This window comes from Durio zibethinus, chromosome 12, assembly GCF_047325235.1.
Source record: "Durio zibethinus cultivar Kanyao isolate XHJ-2024 chromosome 12, ASM4732523v1, whole genome shotgun sequence".
NCBI lineage: Eukaryota > Viridiplantae > Streptophyta > Magnoliopsida > Malvales > Malvaceae > Durio > Durio zibethinus.
Genome location: NC_143173.1, coordinates 21,074,141 through 21,088,617, shown reverse-complemented (window position 1 = coordinate 21,088,617; position 14,477 = coordinate 21,074,141). Strand labels below are relative to the sequence as shown.

The following is a 14,477-nucleotide window of genomic DNA, read 5'->3' as shown; positions in this document are numbered from 1 at the left end:
TCAAAGAAATATGAAGCATCTCTAGAAAAACTTCATAAACTAGAAAGGAAATGATAAAAAAAAAAAAAAAAATCAACTTCAGAAGGCCTGCATTGTAGACAAGCAGAGCGTATAATAAGTAAAAACAGCTTGCTTCACGGACATAGCTGATTTGCTCGTTGAACACAGGGAATCCAGTTAGTTCCATTTAACATCCAGGATTTTCAAGTGATGGAAACACTAGACTTGTCTTTCCTTGTCTTAAATTTCAAGACAGATCAACAATACAGCCACTAGCTTAGTACGGAAGAGGAGACATTGTAACAAATACTACAGAGGAGATTAAGATTTTCGAGCTGACAGTCTGACACCAGTTAGAAGAATAATAAATGGATTCTTTTCCATGTTTTTCAGAAGAAGAATTGGAACCATTTTAGAAGCATTTTTTAAGAGTTTCCCAATTTGCTAGAAAACTGGAAATCGCAGGCTTCCGACACTGAAAAATGAAAACGAATATGTATCTCATCAAAAGACACTTTAGAGTAAATATTGAAAATTTGCAAAAGGAAAAAAAATACTTTGAAGCCAAACATGACCTAAGTTTTCTCAAAATAAAAGTTCCCATTCCTAAACATAATTCATTTCAATCCCTGGTAAGATATGAAGCTAAACTATTATGAGCTTTTCAAGCTATCAAGGATACCCAAAGGAATTCCACTCAAAGCAAAATTTTAAAATAAAGCAAAGAGTTGCCTGTAGACAGATTATAATAAACAACAAAATAAAATGACCATAAGCAAACTAATATCAAGAAAAATAAAATGCTAATGGCGACATAGACGATACTAAGCGATCAAACTGACAGCACCATAATACATTACGAACCAGTCAAAAGGAATGTCTAGTTAGATTATGAACTACACTACAGGGGTCAAACTTGCTGATTTGGGATCAAATTTCTCATTCTTGCCTTTGGTTGTTTTTCTTTGCTTAGCCGCATGCTGGTACATATCCAACAAACCTGGAACTTTGTCCCTATGCTTAGTAATGTATTCCTTCAAAAATTTCTTTTCAGAAAGTGGTATTGCCCAAACAATCTTCTTGTCCTCTTTGATCAGCTTCATCGACCTCAAAACCTTCAAAACTTTATACCTTGGAATAATCCTTTTATCGACTGAATAGTTAAGCAAGCTCGGGCATGCAATGATAGTCTTCGCATCCAGCTTCATAGTATTCACATAAAAATCCATTAAACAGCTAAGTCTCTTCTCGGAATAAGTTAAACATATAGGATCTTTCCTAAAAGTATTAAACACTTCCTCCTTATCCCATCCCAAACTCATAAAAACCTCCACTTTTTTCATCCAATTCGACTTGCTCATCGAACAAATCACCCTAAGAGCCCGTATAAACCTAAGCTGTTTTGGTTCAAAACCTATTTCTTTAAGAGTTTTAACCGCGTAAACCATTCTGTCATGGCTTTGCAAGAGAACTCTAGGCTGTGATACCAACAATTTCGATATCCTACTAGAAGAAACCCCTTCACTAATCAGCAAATCAACATTTGGTTGCAAAACGGTACTCGGTTTTAAAGTCCATAACCACGAAAATGATCGTTTAATAGCAACCAACAGTTCCTCAACATTCAAAAGAGGGGATAAAAACTCAAAAGCTGGCTTAATATGAGAATCCATGCTTCGAAAAAGAATTAAAGGATTCGATACAATGAGTTCAGACAAAAGATTACCTATAAAACCCTTTTGGATGAGATATTCAAGCTTGGGCTTGAGCTTTGTGTTAACATTGCAATTGAGGATTTCAGGGCGTTTTTTAACCAATGTGGCAATTTGGGTAGTCTCGAATCCATAAGATTTCAAACAGTTAAGGACGGACGCGGATTTTGGAGAGCTGTTTGGGGAGGTTAAAAGGGCGGATTTTAAAGGTGGCGGTTTTGAAGCAGCAGAGGGGGTTGGGTTGGTTTGAAGGAAGCGTTTTTGGATTAGAGAGAGCAGATTTCTAAGAGGGATTTTAGCCATTTTTGGTTAAAGCAGCTAGATGGAGAAGAATCCTCCCCAAATCCACAGGAAATCGAAATCAAGGGTTTTTGTCAAATTGGAAAAACCAACCCGCTATAACCTGACTAATTTCAAAACCCGCGCCAATTTGATTTCTCCAAAGGAATCGGCAACTTAAATATTATATTTATTGAAAAAAAAATTTACCTTGTTCAAGTGTAACTTAAGAAAACAGGAGATTTAAAAAAAGAAGGTATAATAGAAAATTTTACATTTTTATCTAATAAAAAACTATTTAAAAGAAAATTATCAATTTTGAAATTATAATAACAAAATTACAGTTACTGCATTACTTTTGTTGACCAAATAAAAAGATATAAAATCTTCTTATTTCTTTCAACTCATTAATATAAAATTTCATTTTCTTTTAACAAAATAAAATTTTTATGCTAGTATATCTTTCTTGCCTTTTTTTCATCCTCATCCTCTAACCCCCGTCCAATTCATTTTTTTGCTACTTGTAATAGTCAAATGATTAAGTTGCCTATAGTTCACACACAACTTTAAGAAACCATCTTTTTTCTTTACCATTATAATAGGAGAAGCAAAAAAAATTGCTATTATTTCTTATAATATCAGCCTTCAACATTTCTTTAATCATTCTCTCTATCTCATCTTTTTGTATAGCTAGGTATCTATAAGGTTTGATCCCAACCATTTGCCTTTCAACCATAAAAAGAATCTTGTGATCTTGGGGTTTACTCGAAGGTAACCCTATAAGAGTTGCAAACAATTTTTTATACTTCTTCAGTAGCTAATCTAACTCTTATATTATAATAGGTTACAACCCATGTTCATCAGCTCCTTTTTTTATTAACAATTAGGCTTCTTCAACCATCATTAAGGTGTAAACTTGCTAGACAAAAGCAACCATCAAGTTTTGTATGGCCTTTAATGGTTGCTTGTCATCTAACGGCGATATCGTTTTAGGTTGAATGCCTTCAATTGTTTTCCAATTCTAACCATATTGAAACTACATGGTAAGAGTGGCAAAATCCCATAAGATTGGCCATAGTATCACCAACCATTCCTATTCCTTTATTTTATTACTATTCCTTTATTTTATTTACTTTTTCTTCTACATTTCATCATCGTATTTCTCTTGGCACTTTCGTATATAAGTGCTTGTTAAGAAAAAATATATGTAAACTAATAAAATATATGTAAACTAATTTATATAATAAGATATATAAAAAACTTATATTCTAAAAAAAAAAAAAATGATAAATAAAAATATATTAATTTTATCTATTTTTATGGGAGTTAAGTTTCAATAATAAGTTACATTAACCAATTCAAAAATTATAAATTATAAATAACTATAAAAAAAGATATCAAATTTCATAACCAATAACTAATCACTAATAAATAACAATAATAATTATGAGTCATAATTCGAGAGATTATAAGAAAATAAAAAAAAAATCTTATAGTAACTTTATTTTACTAAAGAATAACTACAAAGTGCCATCAAATTGAAAACAAGGAAAACTAGAGGAAAATAAACTAGAAGAAAAGGGAAAGATAGCATAGAAAAAAATGAAAGAAGAAAACAAAAAAAAAAAAAAAGAAGAAGAAAGAAATGGAAGAAAATTTTGCAAAATATATTATTTTTAGAAAATGTAGGATTGAACACTATTTTTAGAAAATAATTTAGGATTTAGCATGGAAAGATACCACAATTGGCCCACTATTTTTTTTTTAATAAAAGAGACCTAAAGATAAATTATAAGTATCGAAATTTAAACGTAAAACCTATTAAATGTTATATGTTAAAAATGATTATATGAACTAACCAAATTAAATTCTTGATTAACTAAACTTTAATTGTAAACTACTAAATATCAACCAATTAAAAATAAACTAGTAAATATGCAAACAATACTATGTAACACCCTATCACTATGAAAAAATAGCTCATAAAAAATTTAGTGACGGAAATTCTTCATTGTTAAGACGGAGAGTGACAATATTTGACAAACGGGGTTTTATCATTATCGACGGAAATAAATTTCGTCGCTAATTCTTCGGTAATTGTCTAGTCGAACGCCTTGAAATGGCACGATATTACTGTTGGAATTAAACGACAGAATTACACAATTAGCGACGAAATTTCATCACTAATTATTTTTAAATCCAACGGATTCAGCTATGGGAATAATCTGTCACTAATTCATTGGTTTTTTTTTTTAAGGAAAATAATTTTTTATTTTTTAAAAATATAAAATATACATGCCCTAGAGGTCTAAACTTTTCTTCTCTTTAAACAAAATGGAGAAAGTCACCTCCTCTACTCTTCACTATCACCCTCTTCCATTCCGATCACACTGTCGCCGGCAGCTTTACTCCAACGTGCCTTCCCCTTAGCCGCCGAAAACGTCGTTCTCATCCTTTATTTTCGTCGTCTTTTCCCTCACCCAAAGTCGAAACCTTCACTGTCCTAAAAATCTGAAACCGTCATCCTTAATTTCCCCCTTAAATTTCGAAAATTTAAAGTATTCATGAAAAACTTAAAATTTTTCTGGCCCCATGCCATTAGCAAGCTTTGCTTCCTTTACTCTTTTGGTTATCTTCCTTTCTCTTTAATTAATTCCTTTTAGAATTTCATTTTTTGCCGCTGCTAATATGTTTTTCCTTTTTCTTTGGCAGAATTTTGCTTTGCCTTGATCAACTTTGAGGTAATTTATTTGCTTCAATTTTATATAATTTTTTGTAAGTAATTTAAATTATCTTAGGATTTGTTATTTTTATGGGTATATCAGATTTCGCTGTTGATTTTTATGGGTAATTGCCCTTTTCACTATATTTTAGAATTGAAAAATGTCAGCTTTAACAATTTTCTTTAATTTAGTGCTTTTGAAGTGATGCTAATTGTTGGTATTTTGAATTTTTGGATGGTCAATTAGATGTAGATATATGTCAATTTTTAGTTAATGTGGTTTCTTTTTCTTTTTTTCTTTGATTATTGTTCTAATTATGTGTGTTTGCAATGGTGATTGAAATCATGTAACATGAAATGATTTGTTGATAAAATGGGTTGGATTAGAGTTAGAGATAATTTACTTTCATTGCTTTCCCATCTTCATCCATATTTATGAATGAGTTGGAGTTCCACTTGGATTTGATTTGTTGATGAGCTGCCGCATAGCAAAGGCCTTTTAACCATACCATGTATTTTTCAAGGAAGTGGATATTCTTCTATTTCAGAAATTTTAAAACATTGTAAAGTCTGAAATTAGAGAATGACACAAGAGAGGTTTATTTCTTTTTTGCTAGACAGAAGACAGAATTGTCTTACCGACCCTTGTCTCTTTTCTTAAACCAGGCATAAACATGTTGGTTAAATTGTCTAGAAATTCTTGGTTATGTTAATTTTGTATGAAATGGTTAAGTGATATGCCCTCCTGTAACTTTTGAACCAATAAATTTAACTGTATCTTTTTACTATGAAACTTTGCTACATGCTATAGGGCAAATTTTTACGTACTTAACTGGATAAGTCATTAGATTATGCTGCCAAACCACAGGTTTACATCGCATTACAGTGTTTAGTTAACGTAGAGGTTTATTATCAATTTAAACATGACATTTTAGTAGTGGATTCTATTAATTGAAGTGGGGGAAGAAGCATGTGCTCTGTTTTGAATTTTGAATTTTGTAGCTTTGTTTTGAAAGTCCTTTACATAGTGCCACTGTTAGCCGTCAAATAAGAATAACTTTGCTCTTCACAGCTCTTAGGCACCTGCCTCTAGAAACTTTCACTTCTATTAATGTTGCCAAGGAAGTACTACTTATATATATGCATTGTAATTAATTCCATCGCATTATGATGAATTCTATTGGCCTGAAAAGTAAAACAAAATAAAATAAAATAAAATAAAATAAAAGGTGTTGCATGTGATTATTATACTGATGTGTTATAGCTGGAATCATTGCCTTCCCTTTTCTAGTGTCAATGTGATGGTATTTGATGTTTGCTGGCTAATTTACTACTGATCTTTGACTAATTGTCTAATGAAAAAATTAAGCTGCTGTTGTAACATTATGAATTATTTGCTCAAAAAGTTTACTTGTTAGTTGCTACTCTTAAACTAATTGTTTAATGATTGTCTATGTGCAGAGTATGCTTGAGCAAGGGCATCCGGTGAAGCTGCACCATCATGGGAAAATCTTGGAAGGAAGAGGCATTGATTCACATAAATTAATGTTTTGATCATTCATTTGTTCTGGTGTGCCCTTTTATCATTTTTTTTTCTCTCAGAGCGATGCCATTACCTGTTAATATTTGTATAAAGTTTGTAATAATTTTGTAAAAAATTACTTTAATTTTTGATTAATGAAATGATTTTTTTATTTATTATATTTTAATTTATTTTTAATATGTTTAAAAGCAAAATTTTTCACAGAAAATGCTTTCTTTGGCTCTAAAGCTAACAGGATCAATTTTTTTTCCCTAAATAGATTCATGCTTTTGGTTTTTTTTTTTTTTATTACATAAAAGTAGTATTTTTGTATGATATAAAAGACATATTATCGGAATTTATTTGTTAATTTGAAAAGAAATATAATAAAATGCACGTTATCAATGACGGACTTTAGATTTAATTTGTTGGTAATATGTTTATGAGAAAATAAATTTTTTGATAATATTAAAAACATAGGTTTAAAATATTAAAAAAAAAAAGAGTATTAACAAAGTCATTGTTTAAAAACAAGATGAAATAGTTTAAAGCATCCAAAAAAAAAAAAAAGATAAACCAAACAAAAGTTGGGAGAGAGATTTTCTTTTTTTTTTTCTTTTTTTTTTTATTTGAAATTGAGAGAATATATTAAATCATAGCAAAATGATAAATTTCACCTTGATACCGAAAATTTTTAAACTCTCCTGAGTAGCTAAATAATACTAGTCCTTTTACATCCACAATATGGGTAAAATAATAAATAATTTTATTATTTAAATAAATATTAAAAATATTATATATCTAAAAGATAAATGAGAGAAAAAATAAAAATAACTAAAACATATAGTTTTGAAATATAGAGAAAAAATAGGTAATATATAATAAGTTTTTATGGTAACATAGAAGTCTAATTACAATCAATCCTTCCCAATTTCAACCTAGTTTTCTCTTACTAACTTTTCACTAGTCCTGAGTATGCTTTAATAAGTTGATAAAACTTAACAACAGCTAATTAATGAAAATATATTATATACACTAATAGTAAATATTTTAAATTCTATAAACGAAATTAAAGAATTAAAACATGTTCTATTAAAGTATATTTATAAAAATAGAGAAAAAATAACAATTTACCAATGTACTATGTTTGGGTTTCCATTTATCACTCTATTTTTTTGTGCAATTTTACCTATTTATTATTTTTTTTGTGCAATTCTAATCACGAAAATAGAATATTTCATCTAAAATTCTTTTTATGTTATGTTGACAGAGAAAATATTTATAATTTTTATTTATAAAAATGTCACCTAAGATAGTAAAAATTTAGAAAATAGTAAGATTAATTGGTTTTGGTTGAAAAAAAAAAGTTTGAAATTACAAAATGTTTTAAAAACGGTCACTAAACATTTCTTTAGAAATGGTATTTTTAACCTTACCAACAGAAAGATGTTTTAGCCCAATACCTAGAACCGACTATTCATCGGGAGATGAGATGGTAAGGGACTTGTTCGGGGTGAACGGGACAAAGTGGGATGATGATAGGCTTGATAGGATGTTCCCAGAGCATATTGCATCAGAAATAAGAGCAATCCCCATTAGCATGAGTGGACAACAGGAGTCAGGATGTTATGGTGTGGCATTATACAAGTTCTGGAGTTTTTACCGGAAATAGTGGATATCACATGCTTGTCTCAGGGAAGCTCAGTATATACCAGGGGGATGGAGATACTGGAGGTATGGAGGACAATGCCAATATCCCGGTCTGTGATCGAATATGGTAGATGCAAGTCCCAAGCAAAATGAAGACATTTGCATGGAGAATGTGCCATGATTTCTTACCAGTGTACGAAACGTTGAAGGGAAGAAGGATCATGGAACAGTCGATGTGTCCAAGATGTAACGAGCGAGAGACTGTTATGCATGCCATTAAAGATTGTTTACATGCAAAGGAAGTATGGAATCTTCAATGACCCGCTGGAGACTGGCACAGAATACCCAGGTTCAAAACACAAAAGAGTGGCTGTCTTGGGTGGCAAAAAATATGGACAAGGAGACCTTTGGTAAATTTACCGTGACATGCTGGGGTGTTTGGGGGATAGGAACGAAGCAGTAAAAAGTAATGTGATGAGAACTGCTCAGAGTACGGTGGCTTTTGTTAATCAGTGTCCAGCAGCCGCACCAAGGGCAGCAGACAGATGGCAGGCACCTACGGGAAACATGATGAAAATCAACATTGATAAGGCATTGGACAAAGAAAAGAAACTGGCAGGTATAGGTGTTATTGCGAGAAACAACAGTGGTAAGGTTCTGGGATCACTGTGCATGTTGTAAAAGGTATTAGAGATCCAGAAATTATTGAGGGAATGGCGGCGGCAAGGGCAGCAGAAGATGCAGGAAATATGGGGTTTCAGCAAGTAACCTTGGGAGGAGATGCACTTAGAATTATAGCACAGATCCCACAGACTAAGGGAATCAATCTCTCTGTAATAGGAAACCTGATGGAGGAAACCAGACTGATGATGTTAACGAAGTTGGAAGAATGGACCTGCTCTCACACCCATTGTGAAGCAAATGGGGCGGCTCATAGGTTAGCAAGATTAGCAGTGGACAGTGGGAAAACTTTTGTCTGGAATGGGGGTTATCCTTAGGAAGTCAATGATATTGTGTTTTAATTAATGAAATCTTGTTTTATTAAAAAAAAAAAAAAAAGAAATGCTATTTTTTTTAAAAAAATTTATTTGATATACTGTTGTGAAAATTTTTAATAAGTGAAGAAACTGAGGCATATCACTTTTTGAAATAATTTTTTATTATTTAATACAGATATGCATCATCTTATAATCCTTAAATTTAAAAATTTCATCGTCAGCATAATTAATAATTTCATTTTTAGAAAATTAGTCACAGATTTTTCTGCTGCTAATACATATCAATATATCGTTGGGTCTTAGAAGTTGTGTTATCATTCAATCAAAATCTTGTCATTTTTATAAGGTAATGTCAATGCTAGACACCAGAGAATGACATCCATTACCACTAAAGACTTGGCCTCTCTTGTTTGGGAACTGAATTAAAATGAAAAACAACATTAATTCTTTTCAGTTGGGCCCTGAAACTCATACATTTACAAATGCATACCAACTAGAAAACAAAGCTTAAACGCAAAAGAATTTCTCTTGTTCTGTGTACTTCGCTATATTCGTTTTGTGATTTTGCCATTTGCATTTTTATTTCCAAAACCAAATAGTAAAATTTATTAAAGATTATACTATCTATTTTATGTAAAATAAAATAAAATAAAATAAAAATAAATAAATAAATAAAAATGTGCTTGGATACAAAACTAAATAATAAAATTTTTGAATGATCATAAACAAAACATCTCTAGAAATTAATCAAAGAAAAATGAAGCATCTCTAGAAAAACTTCATAAAACTAGAAGGGAAATGATAAAATAAAAAGGCGCAAACTTCAGAAGGCCTGTAGGGTAGACAACCAGAGCATATAATAAGTAAAATGCTAATGGCGAGAGAGATGATATTAAGCGATCAAACTGACAGCACCATAATACATTACGAACCAGTCAAAAGGAATGTCTAGGTAGACTATGAACTACACTACAGGGGTCAAACTTGCTGATTTGGGATCAAATTTCTCATTCTTACCTTTGGTTGTTTTTCTTTGCTTAGCCGCATGCTGGTACATATCCAACAAACCTGGAACTTTGTCCCTATGCTTAGTAATGTATTCCTGCAAAAATTTCTTTTCAGAAAGTGGTATTGCCCAAACAATCTTCTTGTCCTCTTTGATCAGCTTCATCGACCTCAAAAACTTCAAAACTTTATACCTTGCAATAATCCTTTTATCGATTGAATAGTGAAGCAAGGTTGGGCATGCAATGATAGTCTTCGCATCCAGCTTCATAGTATTCACATAAAAATCCATTAAACAGCTAAGTTTCTTCTCGGAATAAGTTAAACATATAGGATCTTTCCTAAAAGTGTTAAACACTTCCTCCTTACCCCATCCCAAACTCATAAAAACCTCCACTTTTTTCATCCAATTCGACTTGCTCATCGAACAAATCACCCTAAGAGCCTGTATAAACCTAAGCTGTTTTGGTTCAAAACCTATTTCTTTAAGAGTTTTAACCGCGTAAACCATTCTGTCATGGCTTTGCAAGAGAACTCTAGGCTGTGATACCAACAATTTCGATATCCCACTAGAAGAAATCCCTTCACTAATCAGCAAATCAACATTTGGTTGCAAAACGGTACTGGGTTTTAAAGTCAATAACCACGAAAATGATCGTTTAATAGCAACCGACAGTTCCTCAACATTCAAAAAAGGGGATAAAAACTCAATCAATGGCTTAATATGAGATTCCAAGCTTCGAGAAAGAATCAAAGGATTCGATACAATCAGTTCAGACAAAGGATTACCTACAAAACCCTTTTGGGTGAGATATTCAAGCTTGGGCTTGAGCTTTGTGTCAACTTTGCAATTGAGGATTTCAGGGCGTTTTTGAACCAATGTGGCAATTTGGGTAGTCTCGAATCCATAAGATTTCAAACAGCTAAGGACGGACGCGGATTTTGGAGAGCTGCTTGGGGAGGTTGAAAGGGCGGATTTTAAAGGTGGCGGTTTTGAAGCAGAAGAGGGGGTTGGGTTGGTTTGAAGGAAGCGTTTTTGGATTAGAGATAGCAGATTTCTAAGAGGTATTTTAGCCATTTTTGGTTAAAGCAGCTAGATCGAGAAGAATCCTCCCCAAATCCACAGGAAATCGAAATCAAGGGTTTTTGGCAAATTGGAAAAACCAACCCGCTATAACCTGACTAATTTCAAAACCCGACCCAATTTGATTTCTCCAAAAGAATCGGCAACTTAAATATTATATTTATTGAAAAAAAATTTACCTTGCTCAAGTGGAACCTAAGAAAACGGGAGATTAAAAAAAAAAGGTGTAATAGAAAATTTTACATTTTTATGTAATAAAAAACTATTTAAAAGAAAATTACCAATTTTAAAATTATAATAACAAAATTATAGTTACTGCATTACTTTTGTTAGCCAAATAAAAAGATAAAATCTAATTGGTAGCCAATTAAAAAGATAAAATCTCTTTATTTCTTTCAACTTCGCTAATATAAAATTTCTTTACTCTTCAAACAATAAATTTTTTATGTTAGTATATCTTTCTTACCTTTTTTTCATCCTCAACCTCTAATCCTCATCCAATTCATTTTTTTGCTACTTGTAATAGTCAAATGATTAAGTTGCCTATAGTCTACACACAGCCTCAAGTAACCATCTTTTTTCTTTACCATTATAATAGGAAAAGCAAAAAAAATTGCTATTATTTCTTATAATATCAGCCTTCAACATTTTTTTAATCATACTCTCTATCTCATCTTTTTGTATAGCTAGGTATCTATAAGGTTTGATCACAACCGTCTACCTTTCATCCATAAAGAGAATCTTGTAATCTTGGGGTCTACTTGAAGGTAACCCTATAAGAGTTGCAAATAAATTTTTATACTTCTTTAGTAGCTAATCTAACTTTTGTATTGCAGTAAGTTCCAACCCATGTTCATCAACTCCTTTTTTTATTAACAATTAGGCTTTTTCAACCATCATTAAGGTGCAAACTTGCTAGACAGAAGCAGCCATCAAATTCTGTAGGGCCTTCAATGGTTGTTTATCATCCAACGGCGATATCGTTTCAAGTTGAATGCCTTCAATTGTTTTCCAATTCTAACCATACTAAAACTACGTGGTAAGAATGGCAAAATCTTATAAGATTAGCCCTAGTATCACCAACCATTGAATTCCCAACACTACATCACACCTTTTCAATAGCAGTATCAAGAAATCTATGAAAAACTCAAGCCTTTGCACTAACCAGTCCACATTTCTACAAGTACCCCGAGTAGTCATATTCTAACCATTAGCCACTATAACCACAATGTTACAATGCTAGCTAACAACTAATCCCAACATCTTGACAACATTGGAGTCCACAAAATTATGTGTACTTTTTGAATCGATCAGGATAACAAATGCATGCTTTTTGATAACTTTTTTTAACTCCTATAATTTGATACCCAATGGTTCCCATCATAGCATGTAAAGAGATAACTACATAAATGTCACTAGCATTCTCTAACTTTAAAACTTCTATATTGTAAATGCAATCAGAAAACTCATCCACTTCTTCCTTCTCTTCACACCCTTCTGTTATCAACTAGTACAACTATGACTTCATACATTTATATGGTTAGGAGAGCACTTAGCCCACACCAATAACATAGCCCTTGCTTTTTTTTCCCTCCATTTCAACCTGAATAAGCCTTCAAGACCATTCATTTGGTTGTTGGGTTGGTTGAAACTAGTGTTTGGTTTTGGAAAATGTCCCAGTTGTTTAGAATTGTACAAATTCAAAAGGTTTAATCTAAATAGTGTTTTAAGGTTATGCAATAATAAATGTGGTTCCTCATGGTTTTCATCGTTGCTTGGGAATTTATATTGGTCATGAGAAGTTGGGTGAGTGAAATGGATTTCTTAAAAGGAGGATAGAATACCTTCAATTTGTTTAGCAAGGTGCAATGTTTGGTTAAGTGTTTTTGGCTTGAAAGCTAAAGGTTAATAAGTTATCAAGCTTCAAGTTACTGATAAATATGCTAATAGCATGATCATTACTCAATTGTAGTAAGTTAAGTATTCTCATAAAATCATCATGGTATTGCTCCACATTACCAGATTATTTTAGATTAACTAGGTCCGCCATAGAATTTTTATATTCCCCAAACATAAACTTATCTTACATCTCAGTTATATGAGACTTTCAATCTAATTCGTCAAAATCCCCTTACCTCTTATAATAATATTAATGCCTGTAGTGCCTTGCCTTCTAAACTAAGCATTATAACTCTGACCTTAGAGCTTTTAGGCACTATTTCAACCACAAAATATTGTTCTAATTTCATGAACCACCTTTTAAAGTCATCCCCATTAAACTTAGAGCATTCTAATTTTAAAAGCAAAAAATCTTACTTGTGTCACCTTCTTAGATTATGTACCTCCTTGCACTAGCTTAAGATCCTTCCCATTTCTATTCTTTAATGGGCTCTCCATTAAGCAACCAATAGATCAAAAAGGTTCTTAAACTCTTATTTAAACTCATTTTTGAATGCATCAAACTTATTATCCATATTTTTATCAATATGTTGAATCTCAACTTGCAATTACAAAACATCTTTTGTAATATTGAAGTCACACTCTTTGCCATGGTTGCCAAGAACGTTGCTTTGATACCTTTGTTACAGTTCTTTGACTTCAATCAATTGACTAAAGCAAATGAATGAAGAACACAAATAGAATTGATATTCGAAGAAAAAAATCAAGAAAAAAAAATCAAGAAACAAAAAAAAAAGAAGTTTTGGGAGAACAAGAGAGAAAGAAATTCCCAAAAGTCTATTTTTATTTCTTAACTTTTATAATGATGGTTAGCTGCCTCTTTTAACTAACTCATTTCTAGCTAAAAATAACAAAATGAAACAATAAAATTGCCAGTAATGGATGTGTACATGAATATGATTAACTAATCATTGTAATAAACTTATGTAAAACCATATCAACTTTTTCCTCTTCCAACCCATTTCATTTTTGATCTAAATTTCAAATTTTAAATTATTCTAAAAAAATTAAAAATTGGTTCGCCCATGCACTATCAGTAAGCTTTGCTTCTTTTCTCCTCTTTGGATTATCTTCTTTTCTCTTTAATTAATTCATTTTAAAATTTCATATTTTATTATTGCTAATATCTTTTTTTTTTTGGCAGAATTTTGCTTTATCTTCATTAATTTTGAGGTAATTTATTTGCTTGAATTTTATATAATTTTTTCTTGTTCATTTAAGTTATTTTAAGATTTGTTATTTTTATGTGTATATCAAATTTCTTTGTTGATTTTTATGGGTAATTAAGTTTTTCACTATATTTTAGAATTGAAAAATGCCAACTTTAACATTTTTCTTTACTTTAGTGCTTTTGAAGTGATGATAATTGCTGGTATTTTGAAGTTTTGGATGGTTAAGTAAATGTTGATATATGTCAATTTTTACTTAATGTTTAGTATTTTTTCTTTGATTATTGTTCTAATTATGTGTGTTTGCAATGGTGATTGAAATCATTTAATGATTTGTTGATTAAATGGGTTGGATTAGAGTTAAGAGATAATTTAGT

At 31.3% G+C, this 14,477-nt stretch overlaps 2 protein-coding genes and 1 long non-coding RNA gene across 3 annotated transcripts; 1 reads left to right on the top strand and 2 right to left on the bottom strand.

The window, feature by feature from the left end:
- Positions 1-679: 679 nt before the first annotated feature.
- LOC111297759 (transcription termination factor MTERF8, chloroplastic-like) lies at positions 680-2,164 on the bottom strand. Its single transcript, XM_089741188.1, has one exon. It carries the CDS (start codon positions 2,013-2,015, stop codon positions 897-899), a length of 1,119 nt encoding a protein of 372 aa, XP_089597314.1. The 5' UTR covers positions 2,016-2,164; the 3' UTR covers positions 680-896.
- Positions 2,165-4,296: 2,132 nt separating this feature from the next.
- On the top strand, positions 4,297-6,416 carry LOC111296803 (uncharacterized). Its single transcript, XR_002691005.2, has 3 exons — positions 4,297-4,619; positions 4,704-4,732; positions 6,175-6,416. It is a non-coding gene; the product is annotated as an uncharacterized LOC111296803 (long non-coding RNA).
- Positions 6,417-9,527: 3,111 nt separating this feature from the next.
- Positions 9,528-11,110, bottom strand: LOC111297758 (transcription termination factor MTERF8, chloroplastic-like). The gene has a single exon (XM_022892393.2). The coding sequence runs from the start codon at positions 10,964-10,966 to the stop codon at positions 9,848-9,850; it is 1,119 nt and encodes a 372-aa protein (XP_022748128.1). The 5' UTR covers positions 10,967-11,110; the 3' UTR covers positions 9,528-9,847.
- Between the last annotated feature and the right edge of the window lie 3,367 nt (positions 11,111-14,477).

What these genes read in the sequence shown, in the direction of transcription:
- LOC111297759 (XM_089741188.1), bottom strand. Translation starts at nt 2,015, where the DNA reads ATGGCTAAAATCCCTCTTAGAAATCTGCTCTCTCTAATCCAAAAACGC.
- LOC111297758 (XM_022892393.2), bottom strand. Translation starts at nt 10,966, where the DNA reads ATGGCTAAAATACCTCTTAGAAATCTGCTATCTCTAATCCAAAAACGC.